Source organism: Gambusia affinis, linkage group LG24, assembly GCF_019740435.1.
Source record: "Gambusia affinis linkage group LG24, SWU_Gaff_1.0, whole genome shotgun sequence".
Classification (NCBI taxonomy): domain Eukaryota; kingdom Metazoa; phylum Chordata; class Actinopteri; order Cyprinodontiformes; family Poeciliidae; genus Gambusia; species Gambusia affinis.
The window spans coordinates 8812680-8831872 of record NC_057891.1 but is presented as its reverse complement, the minus strand read 5'-3'; the positions used below and the strand labels follow the sequence as shown (position 1 = coordinate 8831872).

The following is a 19193-nucleotide window of genomic DNA, read 5'->3' as shown; positions in this document are numbered from 1 at the left end:
TCGGGCCCTTTCTCGAGTTACGACTGTAGATCTTCCCCTTTCTCCACCAGCGTCCTACACCGTGCTGGGCGCTCCTCTCGAAGGTTATCTTGGGATGGAGCAGTGCGGAGGAGCAGGAGGGGGGCCGGAGAACCCGGACCTTCCTGACCGAGCCAGCCCGGAGGAGAGGGGGGCAAAACCCGAGAGCCCAGCCTGCAGCGGACCCCCGCAGTGCAAAATGAGCCGCCTGGAGGTGAACGGCAGTCCGGCTAACCCGCAGATCCAGCAGAACGGCGGCACAGCACCGAGACCATTAGGAGGTAAGGTGTCAAGGAGTCCACACAGAGACCTGCGAGAACATCAAAATATATATATATATTTTAGATGTGAAATTTTCTTGTGCTTGAGCATAAGCAATAAATCAATGATTCACAAGATAAGTGAACATGAGTGCAATAATCAACAGCTGTTGTTAAAAGAGATGCTCACCTTTTAATATCGATGAAAAGCGTTTTGAGAAACGCTTCAAATATTTGACACCCAGTAGGACCCAGTTAGTTTGAACTAAATGTCACTTTTGCCCGTTTACCCCATCAAAACTGATTATTTATTTATTTATTTATTTTTTTGTGCAATTTTGGTTACTGAAACTACATAATCGAATTTACTTAGTTTCAGGTGCTTTTATTTTGAATATTTAAAATGTTTTCCAGTCCTAGTTGGATTTTTTTTGTTCCTTTTTGAAATTACAAGGTGTTTTATCTTTATACTTGGATTAATAAGCCATTAATATATTAATAGCTAAAAATAGTCTCAAAATAGTACTGTTTACTGCAATTCTAAAACCTCATTATTGTTGTTTTAGTTTTTTTTATGTTCTTTAGAAACTAAAGTTGTTTTGATCTTTGAGTGGGTGTACTTGTATTAAAAGACCATTAATATTATCATGATTGTGAATAATTATCTCAAAATAATATTATTTTATTGCAATAATTTCTGGAACAATTTATTGTCCAGCAAAGTTTGTTACCATGACAAACCTGTTTTGCATGAGGACTGGAAAAATGACCAGAGAACTACACGTGCATACAAATTAGAAGAGTTTATAAAGACGTGATTGTGTATTTCCTTTTACAAGTAATAAAGGAAACAAGTTTCACTGGTTAAATCAGGCAAGGTTTCATGTTTATCGCTGTCAGAGAAAAGAAAGTCATGTTTTTGAGCAAAATTTGAAAAAAGGTAAAAATTAAATGCTGGAAATGTTTGACGAGAAATGAAAATTCAGCTTTATTGAGCTGAATGTCAATAACTCTTATTTCTGACTCTGTCAAGTAAAAGGGATGATACTGATGTAAAAGTCACATATATAGAAAAAACGCACTTTTTTTTATTTACCAGGGCAGCAAATTGACCAGAATACAGAAATAACGCTCTAATCTAGAGAACATCATCATGCATCATCACACAAACTTTCTGTTCACACACGGACGCGTTGTGCCGCTGCCTCCCTCCGCCCTTCCACCGAGCTGTCTGGTTATTGGCCGATGGCGTGCCTGGTGCTGCTGCGGCTTTGGCTCCGGCTGATGTGTCCCGTTCTCGTCAGGAGAAGGATTGATAGCTTGCTAATTAACAGCTCCTGTGGGACAGACTGGTGGACTGGATGGGTGTGAACTGCTGCACAGCTCTTCGGCGCTCTGAGTGCCTGCCCAAAGAAAAACCAAAAAAATAAGAGAAAACCCAAGTCCGGCCCAACCCGCTGAAACCGGTTGTACGGCTGGAGTTGTGGCGCAGCTCCTGAGTCCTGGATGAAGTGCTTTAATAGTGGTTCTGGAAGCGAGTTTCATCCCATGTGGGTTTTAATATGTGGTTGAAGCATAAATGCAGTTGTGCAACATTACGGCGAAATGCATTCACACAGTCGTTGTACAAAAAGACCACCAAGCTGACTTCCTGCAGAAACATGGTCTGTACTGAGCAGACGACACAAACACAGAAAGGGCGACATTAATGATGACTTCCGGAGAAATACTGGTAACAAATGAACTTAAAATAATCTGTTTTCTACGTATTGCAAAGAATAAGTGAGCCAGAGCCTCTTCCTCTACATATTCTGCTGGATTATGTTAGGAAAAGATGCGATACTGGTGAAGGTTGTGATAAATTTAAAAAATGCAACTATTTTATACTACTTTAGATATTTCAACATTGTCAGCTGTTTCTTTGTTCAAACATGGCTCAAGATGATGCAGAGCATCAGTATTTAAATCTAAAACCACTGGATTTGACTCATGAAGATGCTTTGCTCTAACCCGCTCCGTTCTACTTCTGGTTGTGGGTTTAGTTTTGTTTGTCCTGTTTAAAGGTCAACCCCTCTTCTCTGACCAGCTTCATAGGAATTTTACAGAATTAAAAAAACATTTATTTTTCCCTCAACGGGTGAATTCGGGTGAGTCAGGAGTAAAATGGCAGAAGGATCTAGATTCACAAAAGTAAAAATCATAAGATATAGTCGGGGCTAAATTACAGAATAAGAAAGTGTCCGTAAAAAGCATGATGCTGCCACTACCATGTTTTACTGTAGAGATGATGTGTTCAGGGTGATGTACAGTGATGGTTTTCCAGCCCCTCAGCGTTTTGTCTGGCAAAAAAAAGTTTAAATTTGATCTGTTCTGGCTTTCTGGTATTATGGATATGAACGTTTCAGATTTTTCTTTGTTGGAAAATTATTTTTAAGCATTTTTTTTCTTTCTATGAATCTGCCACATAAAACTGAAATCTTTGCATGTGACGTGATCAAATCTGAGAATTTGGGGCAGCACAATGTGTTTTATCTCAACTTTTTAAAGTTTGCTGCAAACACTAGAACAGAAATAACCTTTATTGTCCCACAAAGGAGAAATTCAGGTTGATTTGTGTCCCTGGAATCTCATGTTTAGCTCTTTAAAGGTTCAAATTAAAGACTTGGAATGTGGGAGAAAATGCAATATTTCCTTTGAAACGTGTAAATTTCCCATTTGTGAAAGGTGTGTACGCCTCTTTTCACGGCAGGTTTGATGATCCCCATCTACTGCGTGGTGGAGCACGCCGACGCAGCCGGCGACTGCGACAGCCGCAGCGACCGTCATGCTGAGTTCGTGCTGGTCCGTAAAGATGTGCTCTTCACACAGCTGGTGGAAACGGCACTCGTTGCCCTGGGATACTCGCACAACTCAGCAGCACAGGCTCGGGGTAAGTTGATGGAAGATACAAATGGTCTTCATTTATTTTTTTATTTTTTTTAAAGCTTGTATTAAAAGATGTGAAACTAGTCATTAGGACCATTTTTTGCACCTGTTCCAATAAAATGTTATGATTTATTTTATTTTTTTTAACAAAGCAACCCCAAAGTTTAAGTAAACTCCATTGCAGGTCATTTCTTGGTTTTACAAAGTAACAAATAATGAAAAATAAAATCTTTACTGATGTTTTTAGTCATCCTTACTTAAATTAAATGTAGCTGGAGTGCTTTATTTTAAAAACTACAGCCCTTCTCCCCTATAGGTTTGGGCCTACTGGTTTTAGCTGCCTGTACTTTGGCAGCATATGAAGTTTTACCACCAACATGCCAGACATTAAGTGGCCGTCTGCTCAGTTTATCCACTTGAAAGGAAAACAGTTTTTCCTACCACTGTGTTGTTGCTGATGAGTAATTATTAACGGAAGCGGCTGAGTTAAAATGCGACTGTTTCCCAGATGTGCTGGCTTTATCAGACGACATGAAACATGCAGGAAAGGTATTTTATAGATAAAACTTGTCTTCTTTCTCTTTCCTTATCTCTTCCTGCGATTCAGTCTGGTCTGCCCACTCGGCATCATAATAGCTAACCCCGACAGTAAGCTTATATCAGACAAACACCACTCTTTTTCTTTTTTTTTTTTCTCCCCCAATCAGTCTGAGATCCAACCTAGAAGCTGATGGTGTTCAATTTGTGATAAGGAAAAGCATACAGACACGTGCACAGGACACACACACATAAAATAGAGCAGTTTGACATTCCTGGTGTCCCGTAAACACAGGCCACTCTAACCAAGTGGCCAACGCCCTGCGACCCGTCCCCTCCTCCCCCCTGTCCTTCACCTCTCCTAAATAGCTAGGTTTTGTTCTGAAAAATAAGCCTTTTCTTTTCAAATAAATAATTTTTGGCTGGAGTCTTGCATTTTTTCCTCCAGTGTGGTTGCAACCAAAATTATACAGAGTCTCTTCTATTTTCTTCCGTGATTGAATTGCATCTTGCAGAGTTCTGACTGGATGATTATTTTTAAACTCCCAACTGATTCTCACTGGGATTTTCCTGTAGTTGCCCAAAAGAAGCCATTTCTCTCTCTCTTTTTTTTGTTTTGTTATTTTTTTGGGGGGTGGGGGGGAGGGTTATAGTCTCTTCTGGTTTTTATATAGGCTGAGGTGACAAGTAAAGGTAATAAAACCAAAGTAAATCTCACTTAAGACCCTTATTTCTAATGAGTAATGACCACAGAGGAAACTATTTGTCCTGAAGTTTTATGTAAAGCTGCCCAACATTCCCACTGGAGGCTCAGTGAGCCGCTGAAGGAGCAGCTCCAAGAGAAAACAAAACTACCTGAGGAGTCTTTACATAAGATTAACAGTGCTAAAGGTTTCTAACTTTTTTACGGCAGTCTGTTAAATACGATTCAGTAAAATCCCAAATTGTTCTGCAGTTGTAGATTTTCTTCTGGCTTGCTTAAAATGCCAAGCAGCCAAAATAAGATAAGTTGACAAAATGTGAAGTTAGCGATAGCTGAAACAAGCTGAGTCACTGCAAGTGATCCAACTTTAAAAAAATTAATTTGCTGCAAGTATTCAAGTAAAGTTTGCCCAAGTAAATATTAAGTTGTCATGTAAAAGAATGTAGAAATTTTGACAAACTTAATTTAATTACATTTGGCTGTTGTTGATTTTTTTTTTTTTTCATTGTCTTTTTCAGTGCCAGATGGGGTTTTAAAATTTTTCAGAACTGCTGAAATGTTTTATCATAAAGCTCTGATGATTTTCAAGACTTTTACTAATAAAGTTTTGGAATTTCAAGATTTTTCTGAAATGATGCAAAATCTTCTCTAAAAATCTAAAACTACCCATATTGTCAGGATTGTTTGTTTTATTACATTTTTTTCAAAAAATATATTTATTAAATGCAGTTTGGTGATGAATTGCATTTTATGTGACTTGTCCTAAAGAAGAGTATTACAAATGTTTATTTTTAAAGAGCAGTATTTGTTTGTGTGTCAGGGAGTATTTGGTCATACAATTACCAAAAAGTCTTAACAAATCATTCTTGTCGCTTTTATTGGTCTTGCAATTATACCACAAAATATTGTGACAAAATTATAATAAATCCATGTTGCACACCCTTCAATTTGAGCATAGCATAATCCAACACTGCCCTTCCCCTACCTGTTGCTGCACGTTGCCTGCAGAAAGACAGACTGGACTGGAAGCATTATTTTCCAGGCGCTTCTCATTGGCAGTAATGAGAAGCAGATATTTTGCAGATTGATGAAACCTGCTCACATTCCAGGTTTGATTCACTCCTGGATCTTTACACCGATTTCATACTTTTCCTTTGATGAATCAACTACAGTCCAAATAGACAGTATTTTTGTTTCTCTTTTCCTCCTTGCAATTAAAAGAAGCCTCCATGCACACGCAAACAAGGCCTTGCAAGGCTACACAGCCTGTGTTTGATTTGTGGAGTTCCTAATGTGATTAGGTTTGTTTACATTTGCGCTTCCAGTCGAGGGTCAGTCTGAGGCCAGGTGAGCGTTTGGGCGACGCTCCAAGGCCAGGACAAGCACGTTCCGATTAGAGGAGATTTTTTACACTTGAGCTCTGTCTGTGTTTTCTTGCAGGCATTATTAAAGTAGGACGATGGAAGCCGATGCCCATCCATTACCTGACGGACTCTCCAGAAGCAACAGTGGCGGACATGTTGCTGGATGTTTACCACATGGTTACGCTGCGGATTCTCTTGCACAGGTCAGCTCACTGCAGGGAAACCGGGTCAAAGTTTCAACTTCAGCTAGCAGGAAAAAAATACTAAGGTCCCTCAGAATGATGGTTCCTCAACACTGCCAACCTAAATTGTTTCTCCCAAAGCGAAAGGAGTTATTTTAAAGGTCAGGAACGACCAAGGTGGAAAATGTAGCAAAGTTTAGATGACTGAAACACGTCAACGACATGCAGATCACTAGGCAAAGTTGAAATAAATCATTTTAAACCTCATGTTGAGTGTATGTTTAATTCCTAAACATATTAGAAGAGGTGAGATGGTTTGCCATAACTTTTAAAACTCAACCGAAAAGAAGATTAACTCAATCATTATTGTGATTTGTGGTTCTTGTCTAAAATCTTGGCTGAGAATAGGAGAATTTTTAGCTTGGTTTTATAAATAAAAGGTAAACTTTAGGATCAAGATCTCCCAATTACTGCAACACAAATATCCTGAGTCCTATTTTGTGGTTCGCCAATTAAGTCTCCAACCTTTTTTACTAATTTAAGAACTGTGTAAATGTGAAATGTTTTTTCCCGCGTCAGCTCCAAATGAATATTTATATTGCAGCTTTTCTCGGCTGGAGGAGCTGCCGTCGGAGCAGTGGACCCACGCCACAGTGAGAAACGCGCTCAAAGAGCTCCTCAGAGAAACCAACCAGAGCACTTTGGCTAAGGAGAGTCCCCTCTCCCAGGTATCTGCTGCAAGACCACACTACACTATAGACAGGTGCAAGAAACAACAACAAAAAAAATCCGTTCGGATATCACATTCCGAGGTGGTGGAGTTAGGTTTTGATTCACACAAATGTGCAAGCAGAGATAGCCAAGATGCTGCTAAGTATTTTCTCTAAACACATGTTTCATCATCAGTTCACCACACACTTAGTGCAGTATGTAATCTGACTCAGTCACACGCGCAAAATATCGATACCATCCCATGGGAAAGGATGCAAGCACGCACACCTCAATTATCCTGCTGCTCACACACACCCTGTAGTCATTAGCCTCCAGTGTGTCATTTCGACTTGTGATTTATACACAAGACTTAGTCATGATGTAATTAGTGATTAGGGGAAGCGTGTGGGTGGTGTACATTCGCAGCCTGATTCATGTGAGTTTTCATCTTCAGCATTTCCCATGTTGGGTTTGTGCGTCCCCTGCTCTGCGGAGGTGACCACAGGTTATATTAGGAAGGGAGGGCAGTAAGTGTTTATAAATCAGCACCGAGTCCCAAAATGCCGTCACTCCCAGCACAAATATGCAGGTGAAGTGGTGTCAAAGATGAGTTTTGGAGCACTGCAGAGTGACGTCCTCTGAAGAACTGTGAAATAGATTTGTTTTTGTGAAAATGTATTCACGTTTTGTCCCGACACAACCGCAAACTTGATTGTTTGCAGCGATTTCGTGTGACAGAAGTGCAAACAATTGTTGCTTGGTTGTAAAGAGGAAACAAAATGATCCAAGAGTTTAATTCATTTTCTGCCCTGCTGAGACAGCACTTTTAAGATATGCCTCCATCAGGTTTGCAGGTTGAGAGACTGAAAGTTTTCATCACTCTGTGCAAAATTGATTAAACTCACTCAGATTGGATGGAGAACATCTTTGAATATACTTTGATTTACACTCTCCTCAACAAGCTTTCATTTCATTTCATTTGCCAGTTTTTTTGGTGGGAAAAGGACGTGTACATCAGGTAGAGCCGAAACTCAAAGGGCTTTGGACATTTACCTTATTGGAAGAAAAATGTCCAGTTTGCAAAATTTTTTTGAAGAGCTCTACTTTTTTCTTTTTTTTTTTAAAGGAAACAAAAACAGGAACAGTCTATTCTCAGAAATAACAGGGTTTTGGTTGCTCTTTGTTAAATACAGCAATTGTTTTCAAACAAAGTTAAACTAATTAAACACAGATTTGGGTGCATCAAAGTCTTTTTCTTTTTTGAGTAAAAGTCTCTGGATAGATGTGGTCCTATTTACTATGAAATTAAAGACGAGGCAAAAAGCCTACTCGTAAAAAGACAAATACTTTGTGTTGCCACAAATAGCCCTCTGGGACGCACTTTGGACACCCCTGGCTAAAAACTTTGACTGGTCCATCCTAACAGATGAAAATAATCTGATCTAAACCAGTATGTTTAGTTGTCCTGCAGGAAGTGTTGAATGTTTTGCAGCCTCTAACAGGGTTTTCCTCCAGGATGTTCTTCTCCATTCATCTTGAAGTCAACTCTGATAGCTTGCCTGCCAATGAAAGCAATCACTCCCAAAAAATAATGATGCTGACACCACCATGTTTTACTTTGGGAAAGGTGTGTTGAGTATGATGTCCTCGTAGGTCAGGATCTTAAATTTCAGACCGAGGATCTTCTTCCATCTGTTTACCGTGCCCTGTACGTGGTTTGTGGCAAATGGCATTTTTATTGCTTTCTTTTCGCCTCCCTTTAATGAACGACATTTGTTTGGAGAATCTGGCAGACAACTGTCTGTCATGACTTGTGCTCTTCTTGTCTGGTCTCTCAGTTTAGTCAGAGCTCCACATTAGTGCCGTAATCTTTCTATTTCAGATGATAGATAGAGCAAGACTGTAAAATATTCAAAGCTTGTGCACTTGAAATAAACAGGAAGTCAATATTAAGGAATTATTTACTTAAAACAAACTCCTGCAGCTTGCTGAAAATGTATTTGTAGGTTTGTTTTGTCAACAGCATTTTATTCAAGGGTGTCGGATTTAAAAAAAAGTTGAATGGAAATGCATACCGCACACTTTATGTTTTTATTTGTAAAACCTCAGTTATGATCTACTTTTTGTTCGCTTGTCTCAGCCTTGACATTTCTCACATTTCTGGATGCAATTTGACAGACTGGTTCAAATGATTTGAACACAAAGCCCTGTAGTCGGGCCTTCCTTTAGCTTCAGTAACCATTGAGCTCCAGCTAATGTGTTTTTCTGTTTGTTTGTTTTTTCCCTAAGAGTATGATCTCAGCGATTGTGAACAGTTCCTACTATGCAACCGTCTCCACCTCCAAATGCCACGAGTTTGGGCGCTGGTACAAGAGATACAAACGCTTCAAAGGTAATTTTAAAACCCATAGTCTGATTTTAAATGAGTTAATAAAATAATAAAATCCTTTGGAGCTCTAAAGCACTACGTTAGCCTCTGAGGTTTCTGCTCCCTATGAGGCAAATCCCCGTTTTTCATCACAACACAACGATGTTGGAAATGTTTGGTATCTGTCACAGACAACAGCATGCAAAGATTTACCAGATCAGTTAGTAATTAGCTGCAGTGCTTAATGCCATTTGAATTCCTGAATCAATTACAGTTGTAAGATGTTTTTTTCTTGTTGTTGTTTTTTTCTTTTTTTTAACTAAAAGCTGTCTCAAGAGAAAAATGTTCTTTTATATTTCACCAGTTTCAGTAAAACTAATTTGTTTATGGTTACCCGATGTTGCCAATGACTTCAAGTAGTACACAACTGATTGTAAGAATTGAAATCCCTTCTAAAAAAACTAGTTTTGTCCAATTGGGTGAGCTTACATTTTGTTTTTTTTTAATAAAGCTATGAATTTTAGCAAGGTGACTCTATATATGTTTGGTATAGATCTATTTGGTCTATACAAAAGTTTTAGTAAAAAGTCTGAACCATAATATCACATTTTGAGGACTTTCCTTGACCTCTTAGCTCCTGATCTTCTTGACAGCCACATGTGGTGTGCTCTGACATCAACAAGATGTTGTTCTCCAAACTGAGTACTTTGTCATTTTTGAGTCCATTCTCAGGAAAGCAGGAAAATGGCTGAATGTGAAAATCCCAGTAAATCATCAGTGTTGAAATGCTCTGACCACCCCGTCTTCCAGAATTCATTTTCCCCCTCATCCTGCGTTTCAGTTTGAGTTCCAGCACGTCATCTCCAGCATGCCTATATACTATCTTGATAGACAGATTCACTATCTTTGATAATAATGACATTCCTTAAACGACTCGCAAAGATAGATAAACTTCTACTTAAATGATTACAAAGTGCTCTAAATCCAAACACATAAAACGGCTTCAGACGTTAACGCCAAACTACTCCTCACCAGATTAATCCTTTGTCTTGGCACTGGTTTCTTTTGTGTTTTTTTAAAATATGTTTATTCTCTCATTTGTCACGTTTGTTCCCTCAAAAGTTGTCTCCCTGCCGTCACGTTAGAAACTTTGACAGTCTGCCTCCCCTGCACCTCAGCCACCAGCAGTGTTTATACAGCTTTTTTTACTTAATGAAACCTCCTAAAGACACTCAGACACTCTAAAACCGACACTTACTGCTTGTCATGTCTTAAGTTAATAACTCACCTGCCCAAGTGCCTTCATTTTCCTGATGTTTTCACACTCCCCTGTCCGCCCCCTGTATGCATATGAATATTTACCTCGGCCTTTACGTGCCGACTGTGCTGCATGAGACGTCCGTCAGCGACGGCTCTCGTTAGGAAGGAACTGTCACACATGGTTCACATTAACGTCACCCTTAATACACATGACAAAACTAAATGCTCTTAACTCCTAATGGAAAACAGCAGTACCTCCTCCCCACATACACACACGCACGCTGTCTCTCTAAACTAGCAAACATCAAGAGTCGCACACTTAAAGAGAAAATCTGACGCCCTACCAAGGTGTATCAAGTTTTTAAGTTGCCAAATAATAGAAAATGTGACTATAAATACAGAAAATGACCATTAAAAATATAAAGGCAACATCCGTACAGCGTGGTAGTTTCATTTTAATTTTAAGTAGACTTGACATGTTTAGATGAATCAATGAAATTAACTAAATTAGTTTAGTTATCTATTAATTGTTAACTGGAGTATGCAGACTCAGAACGACTTCTGATGGGTGGAAAAAGAAAAATTCAAAACTGCACAAACAATATGTACATTTTGCATTTAACATAAAAATACCTTTGTCTGTAAACTAAATTTTGGCTAATGTGTAGCTTTAGTTCAGATTTACTAAATTTTAGCATTTTAGGCAATAAAATATTTCTCGTATTAGAAAAAGGAATTGAATTGTTGTATCTTTTTATGCATTTGTAAAACTGTATGAAAAAAGTGTAAATGTTTGAATAAAAATCAGTAGAATGTGAGGTTTTTTTAAATCGGGTTCATTGCATGTTTCTCAGCAATCTGGTTGAGAGGAATTGTTGTGAATTTTATTTAAAGACCTGCTGTTGTGTCATGTCACCCCAGGTGAATACAACGAGAAGATGTGGTCCTCACTGGAAAAGTCGGACATAAAAGGTATTTGTACCTAATTTGTCCATATTCAGTATTCACAAATTCAAAAAAAATTTTTTTCTTCCTTTTTTGGGAGGGAGTGTGATGGGGTTTTATTTCTAAATTTTAATTTTTTTTTACTGTGTGTTGCTACAGTGGAGAGGGATTTGGAACTGAGTATCCTCAACCACCGTCCTCCTCCTCTGCTGCCGTCTCCCGGCCATTTGGCCCCGTTGGGCGCTCCAGGAGCCCTTCCCATCAAGAGCACCCTGGGTGACGCTCACTCCCCCCCTCAGCCTCACAGTCTGCCTCATCCTGCCGGGCCGAACCACCCGAGACCCCCACTCCGTCCGCAGGCCTCCACCCTGCTGGGTCACGGCGGACTCCTGTCCCCCCAGCTCTCCCCGCAGCTCGTTCGCCAGCAGCTCGCCATGGCTCACCTCATCAACCAGCAGCTGGCAGTCAGCCGCCTGCTCGCCCACCAGCACCCTCAGGGAGTCAACCAGCAGTTCCTCAACCACCCGCCCATCTCGCGGACCTGTAAGGTGTCTGGGGTTGCTGCAGACCCCGGCCTGAGCTGCTCGGGCGCTGAAGTCTCCTCTGACATCTATCAGCAAGTTAGGAATGAACTGAAAAGAGCGAGCGTTTCTCAAGCCGTGTTTGCGCGCGTTGCTTTCAACCGCACACAGGTAGGAGTTGCTCTTCTAGATTTAATGCTGTTGCAAAGAAAAGAACTTCATAAAATGAAGCCGGATCTCCTGCAGGGGTTGCTGTCAGAGATCCTTCGGAAAGAGGAGGATCCTCGCTCGGCCTCGCAGTCTCTGCTCGTCAACCTCAAGGCGATGCAAAACTTCCTCAACCTGCCAGAGGCCGAGCGAGACCGCATCTACCAGGAGGAGAGAGAGCGGAGCACCAGCACCAACCACACCACCACCCACATCTCCAGCAGCAGCAGCAGCAGCAGCAGCAGCACAATCAGACACACACAGGTACACACACACTAAACTCTGTGAAGGATTTTTCTTCTTCTAGCTAAAGTTATGTTAGCTCAACACATATCACATTATAATACATTGCAACAGCAAATTTTAATATTTTAAAATGTTGAATAACTTGTAAGTTAGTTTTGTCTTATTTCAAAACTAACTTGGTAGTTTTTGGTCTACATGTAAGTTAAACCAAAAACTAACTTGCATGTGATTTTGCAGCAAAAAAAAGAGCTTGTTTTAAGTCAGTTCCTTAATATTGATCAAAGGGTACTAGTAACAAGTGAAATAATCAACCAGTAGAAAAAGATATTTTTTCAAATATTAAAAGTAAAGATGGGGTTTTTTTCCAATGGCAAATTATTTCAAATGTTACTATTTTTTCATCAATAATGACTTAAAACAAGCTCCTATATTTTGCTGAAGAGCTACTTACAACTTTTCTAGATTTGTTTTACTTTTTTGTTTTTTTCAATGAACATATTTAGAACAGCCCAGTCAATGTACAGACCTGAATTATTTTGTGACCAGATATAAAAATTGATATTCACAGACGATTTCCCTCCAATCTGACTGAGCTTGAAAGTTTGCAAAGACAAAATTGGTCAAATTACTTGAAGTTTAAATACAATTAAACAATACAATGTGATTCTTAGATTCTTATGTATAAAGAAAACTATACAAATTTGACTAAATATGAATAATTTAAAAGTGTACGACTCTCTTTTTTTGAATCATGTTTACATTTTCTGTCCCTTCCCAGACTAAATGCACCATCTCCGGTCCAGAGCTGCAGCTGAAGCTCGACTCGCTCGCCAACATCACATCGGGGATCTACGAGGAGATCCAGCAGGAGATGAAGCGGGCGAAGGTCTCCCAGGCTCTGTTCGCTAAGGTCGCTGCTAATAAGAGTCAGGTCAGTTTCAACAACAACAACAAAAAAACGCCTCCACACCTCTTGATGTTACTGTGATAATCCAAACACGCACAAACACCAGATTATCTACAAAAACTCAAGTCTAAACCTGTATGAATGATGTCCTGCTGCCACAGACTCTCCTCCAGATAAAAAAAACAACAAAACATGAACCCAAAAATATTCAAAGCTTAAAAACCTGAGGCTTCTCTGATTCAACTTAAACATGTTTACACACATTAAACTCCTGTTATACAATCATGTACACAGACACATAGAAACACTAGCTGAGTTGATCATGTTTGAAGGAGCTGATGAGGTGTGTGTGTGGGCGTGTGGGGTATCTGATTACCCGCTGTGGCATACCATCATGACTGCGTTCTCCGATAAACAATGCGGGCGATCAAGATCAAAGCGCAGTCTAGCGCTGGAGATGGAGACAACATCAGGAGAGTTCAGAGTGAAAATAACAAATCTCTGCCGATTCTCTGTGCAGAACAGACATATTTTCATAGCTGCAGAAAGAATCTGAACAAAACATCTAAAAAAAAAAAAAATGCCTGAGAGTTGAAGGATGATGCCATAAAAGAAGCAAGACACAGATGGATGATCGGTTTAGTAGCATTAATTCATAAGATGAAAGCTGCTTGTTAAACAGCTGGTGGCAGATTCTGGGTCAGAGAAAGCGATCTTTGCACATTCTCACCACTCGACTCGGATTCTGCTTCTCTTCCAACCTTTACCGTGGGAATAACATTTGCTGTTATCTTCTGAAGTGTTGGGAGAGTGCTAAAGAGCTAACATGGACCACAAGTTGCTGAACTGAAATTATCTCATGTCGTGAAGAAATACAGTATATAAAATGGTGCATACAATTTAATACTTTTTCCCGTACGGAATTAATTGAAACACCCGTGCATTCGTTCTAACTTGCTCTCTAAGTTCTCCTAACTGCAGTCAGAATGAACATTATAATATCTAAATGTGTCTGAGGTCTTCAGGAAGAAGCTTATGGGTGTACTAACGGCTTTTCTGTCTTGCCTACAAATGAAGGACGTTTGAAGCAGGTTTATCCTGAAACCAGGCAGTAAGATGCTAAAAGAGGTTTCCAAAAATGCTAAAATGTCACTATGAAACCTACAGCTGCACTTACTGCTGAGTCTAATGGTGCGTTCACACCAAACGCATAATGCAAGTCAAAAATGCGCCTGTCGGACAAGTTTGATGCAGTTACGTTTAATAACGTATACGCATCAAACTTGTCCGACCAATGATCCTCAGTATATCTGATAATATCAGAGCTACTTGTTGTCAGATCTGTTGCCAATAGGAACTCACTGCTTACTAAGCTACAGCTGATTGGACGATCCAAACACCTGATGCCCGATGAGATTGTCTTACGGCTGCTGATTTTGGAGAGTCCTTGTCCTTATTTAACCTGGAAAAATGGAAAAATGTATTCCTCGTTTAACCTGAACATTGAAAATCCAGCTTGTTCAGCTCAATTGACAAAACCCAAACCCTTTTTTTCAATCACATTTACATATTGGCAGTAAACTTTAGCTGTGCTTTTATCTCTTTAAGATTACTTTTATCCATTTCATGTCTTTGTGTTTTAGGGATATTTGACTCCATAGCACTTTGATCCAACTACAAATTTTTACGTGTTCTTCGTAAATAAACGCTCGCAAACATGCATCTAAAAAATTTATTTAATGACAACAAAAATGCATCCATTATTCCCTTCAATTTTGCTCTTTTTACCTTCTCTAATGTTTGTATTTATTCTGATTAGTTGGAGAAAACAGTATCAGTCGCTCAGAGGAGCTTAAAAACATTCTGTTTTTGTTTTTTAGAACTATTTCATCTCTTGATTCTGCAAAATAGCAAATTGACCAGTTAAAAACGAAAAGAAAAAATAATTTTGTCTCAATTTGCAGTCAGGTTTTGTTTTAATATTTGATAGTTCAGAAGTGTAATATGAAGAAGGGCAAACATGGTTGAAAAGCTTTTCCTTTATTGCTCACGTTTTCCAAAAGCTTCAGTATTTTTTTTTTTAATCTATGAGCCATCTTGACCTGTTATGAGTTTTATTTTTACAGTTTTCAGTTCATTTTCTGAAAGTCACGCATTTTTCCCACTTTGTTTTTGGCAGCTTGACACTAACCTCTGATTTATTAAAGTATGAAAAAGCCCATAAACTCGGAGGAGCTGTCATTTTACATGCTTTACAGAAAAACTTGGAAAGCAACAATTTTATTTGGTTTTGTAATATTAAGCTGCCATGAAATTGCTTCTGTTTCTGTAGCTGCATTGAGAAAAATCTGTCCAAACTAATACATGATCATGAAGCCAGTAAAGTGCTTTGTCAAGAATTATGACCATCCTGTGTGTACGGATCCCAAAAAGGGTCAGATTTAGAAGAGAACCTATTACGCGAAATTCTTGTTTTGCACGTGTTTGTGTTTCCACTTGGATCTTCCAACGGTTCTAAAATCATCCCAGCCGGTTTTTGGCAACAAGTTGATGTTTTTGGTGTCTGGAAAATCAACTGCTTCCAAAACGTCCCAATACGTCACATCCGACAAGCACAGCGCCGTTACCTAGCAACCTCAGAAAGCGAGCTCTGATTTATTTTTATTTTTTTCCCCCCCCTATAGATATTTTAAGATTACATGAATAAATTCTCCTCTTTCTGTTTGTTCTAGGGTTGGCTATGTGAGCTGCTCAGGTGGAAGGAGAGTCCGAGCCCTGAGAACCGCACCCTGTGGGAGAACCTGTGCACCATCCGACGGTTCCTGGCCTTACCGCAGGTCGACAGAGACCAGGTCTACGAGGAGGAGTCCAGGCAGCAGCACAGCGACAGACTCCACACCGTCCTGCACATCCCAGATCAGCAGGTAAACGGGATTCAGTTTGACTCATTCAAGCTCGAAAATGCTTTCTGTTGTGCAAACTTTAAAAAAATAGCTTCACTGTAAAATCAGCTGGTTCGGCACTGAAAACATATCTGCCTGATCCCACCACCTGCTTCTCTCTACCACCCTCCTCTCTGTCATGTTTGTCCCATAACTCATTGAAAATAGAAGTGGTAAATGACCGGCCCACACATTTCCTGCTAAACACTCCTCCATCCCACCCTCTCCCCGAAACCAAAACGCTCTCCAGTCTGGCTCTAACCTCAATATTATTCAGAACACAGCCTGTAATTATTGAAGCTGAGAAAAAAGGAATTGCCATTATCTTTATTTAGGTCCTTTAATTTTGATGGACCACAGATTTATGGTGTCGGATTCCTGTGTTTGGGTGTGCTGGCCACCCCACCCTGTTAATAGGCTGTAGTAGTCTGCCTGTTTGTGAATTTGGGAGCTCAGAGTGCATGTCGTAGGTTGATGGAGGCTGGTCAATCACACTTCCTCTTGTTTTTTGTTTCCTTTGACTCAGCAGAGGCAGACAAGTCGAGCTGCTCATTTATTAGCGGAGGAAAAATTTTGAGCTGGATGATAAATCTTTAAAAAGAGTCCATGAGAATAACTTGCAACAGCAAATTTTGATATTATTGAGGTTTCCTCCAATGGAAACCTCAATAATGTAATCCATTGTTTGGATTACAGATAACATCTTCAGTAAATCGAGTCTACCTCTGTGTAATTTAAGCTGAACACAAGCAAATGACAACTTTTTCTGAACTGTGCCATACTGTGCATGTTGTCTGGAAAAAGAAAAATAGTAATAATCCTCGTCCTACTTCCTGTCTTCATTGTTTTTGCTGGTAGTGACATCAGGTTGTTGATCATGTAACCCGTGAAGTGTTTCAGTTTTGCAAAGTAAATCCATTTCGATTTATCTTGGTTCCTCATCCGAACGCAAAAACTTTTTATCCAAAAATTGGATTGGAGTCCTCATTTCTCTCTTCTTCAGCCTTTCCACAGACATCCTCTTCCTCCTTTGACCACTCCATCGCCAGTCCATGAAGAGCCTCAGCCCGTCGCCCTGATGCCATCGTTGCAGGGCCCGGAGGACATGCCACAGCGAGGTTTGAGTCCTGGCCTGGGAGGCGGAGCGAAGAAGTCCAGATCTCGGACGAAGATCTCCCTGGAGGCCTTGGGGATCCTGCAGAGCTTCATCGGCGACGTGGGACTCTACCCGGACCAGGAGGCCATTCACACCCTGTCGGCCCAGCTAGACCTGCCCAAGCACACCATCGTCAAGTTCTTCCAGAACCAGCGCTACAACGTGAAACATCACAGCCAGACCCGAGAGGACGACCAGGAGAGCTCCAGCCCCAGCGAAGGAGGCGCCTGCGCCGCCGAGAGCAGAGAGGAGGAGGAGGCCCTGTCCCCTTCTGAGGAGCTCAGCGAGGATGGCAGGGGTTCAGTGGAGATGTTCAGAACAGAGCGGGACGTGAACGACGGCGAGGCGGAGATGGAGGCGGAGAAGGAAGAGGGAGACGATGAGAAAACCTCAGGACCGCCAACTTCCTCTCTGTCTCCCTACAGCAGCGTGGACAGCCCCCACTCTGCTGAGCAGCAGAGATAACAGCAGCGAAGGACGCCATCGAACCCCCAGAGCCTGTGAAGAACCTCCCATCATCATCATCACTATCATCTTTACTAGAGCTGCTGATCAGAGCTCGTTAATATCTGAACAACTGTGGACAAATAATTATCCAAGGACTGATTGAAACATGGCCTGAAGGTAGTGTGAGGACCTTTGAGGTTGGACGTGGCCTGCAGAGGATTTTCACTTTTTTTTTTACCCCAAGTTGATTGGAAATCATCAAAACTGTAATTGAACTACGAGAAAACTCTTATGGAAGGCATTGATTCATTAAGTTTGATGTTTTAGTTAAATATCGAAATATGAAACGCCAACAGTTGTCTAAACTGCTGCTAAACCAGCCAAAGTAAATCCTTTCTGCCATTTATTTTGCATTTCCAACAATTCAGTTTCAGTCACCACCCATTTTTAATCCAGTAATTTATAGATTAATATAAAATTTTGCATATACGTTATATGCATGATTTCACATCCTTTCTACCACTTACTCAGGTTATGTTAGACTAGTAAATCTAACAATGTTTCAGTTTAACGTTTTGTATCAGTAAACAGGGAAATACTTCTGCCCAAACATCACCTGATTTATATATATATCATTTGAATCATTCCCTCACCCATGTCCTTTGTACAGGTGCATCTCTAACAGTAAATATCCTCTGTTAATTTATTTCAGTAATTTAATTGAAAAAGTTGCTCATTCTAGAATCTTCACACACACGGTGATTTCTATTTTAATCATTTATTTCATTTAATTTTGAGTGGTTGAAAGTGAGTGAAAACCCAAAATGTGAGTTCTGCATAAAACTGCTAAATCATTTAAATACAGAAGTATAAAGATACTGACCAGAACGTCCATGCAGTTCTGGGTCAGGACTACTTTTGCATGAACAACAGCATCAATGCGGCGTAGCAATGATGGTACACCATATATTGGTCCTTTTTTTCTTTCTTTCTTTATTTTGGTGCTGTAAAGAGAGCCATAAAAAGTCAACCATCCTGTGCCTCTCCACACTGCCAGTAGTTTACACGGGAAAGAATGAAGTGATTCAAAATTATCCCCGATTTATTTTTCCTTCCACTCAACTTTCCATTAATAGCTTTGGGTGCAGCTCTCAGGGTAAGCTGCAGAAGAAGATCAAATCTGTTTTTTGGTTATTTGTGGCAGGTAGGCAAGGATTCTTTATGTATTATAATTTTTTTCTGATTGGTCATGTTTCTCAAAGAACTGAATATTGGATTTTCATCACCTGCAAACCACAATCATCAAAATTGACACAAAAAAATAAATATTTGAAATATGCTCATTTTTAGAGCACAAAATTCTGATAGTTTTCAAAGATGATGTCCACTGAGATGTTCCTTTATTGTACAGAGACTCTTCATTGACTGATCTGTATGTGAAATTGTCACATAAGCCTCTGTTGATAATAAAACAGTTTCACAACATCACTCCAA

General features: G+C 40.0%; 1 protein-coding gene across 2 annotated transcripts in view; it reads left to right on the top strand.

Moving 5' to 3' along the window:
• The window catches only part of LOC122826894 (DNA-binding protein SATB2-like), a 24451-nt gene extending 5258 nt beyond the window's left edge, over window positions 1-19193 (top strand). For both annotated transcript variants that reach the window (XM_044109246.1, XM_044109245.1), the window contains exons 2-12: window positions 51-299; window positions 3028-3207; window positions 5884-6010; window positions 6594-6717; window positions 8990-9092; window positions 11250-11300; window positions 11433-11965; window positions 12041-12265; window positions 13026-13178; window positions 15887-16078; window positions 17100-19193. In XM_044109246.1, the coding sequence (XP_043965181.1) occupies window positions 95-299; window positions 3028-3207; window positions 5884-6010; window positions 6594-6717; window positions 8990-9092; window positions 11250-11300; window positions 11433-11965; window positions 12041-12265; window positions 13026-13178; window positions 15887-16078; window positions 17100-17717 (2511 nt within the window). In that variant the 5' untranslated portion in view covers window positions 51-94 and the 3' untranslated portion in view covers window positions 17718-19193. The remainder of the gene's footprint in view (window positions 1-50; window positions 300-3027; window positions 3208-5883; window positions 6011-6593; window positions 6718-8989; window positions 9093-11249; window positions 11301-11432; window positions 11966-12040; window positions 12266-13025; window positions 13179-15886; window positions 16079-17099) is intronic.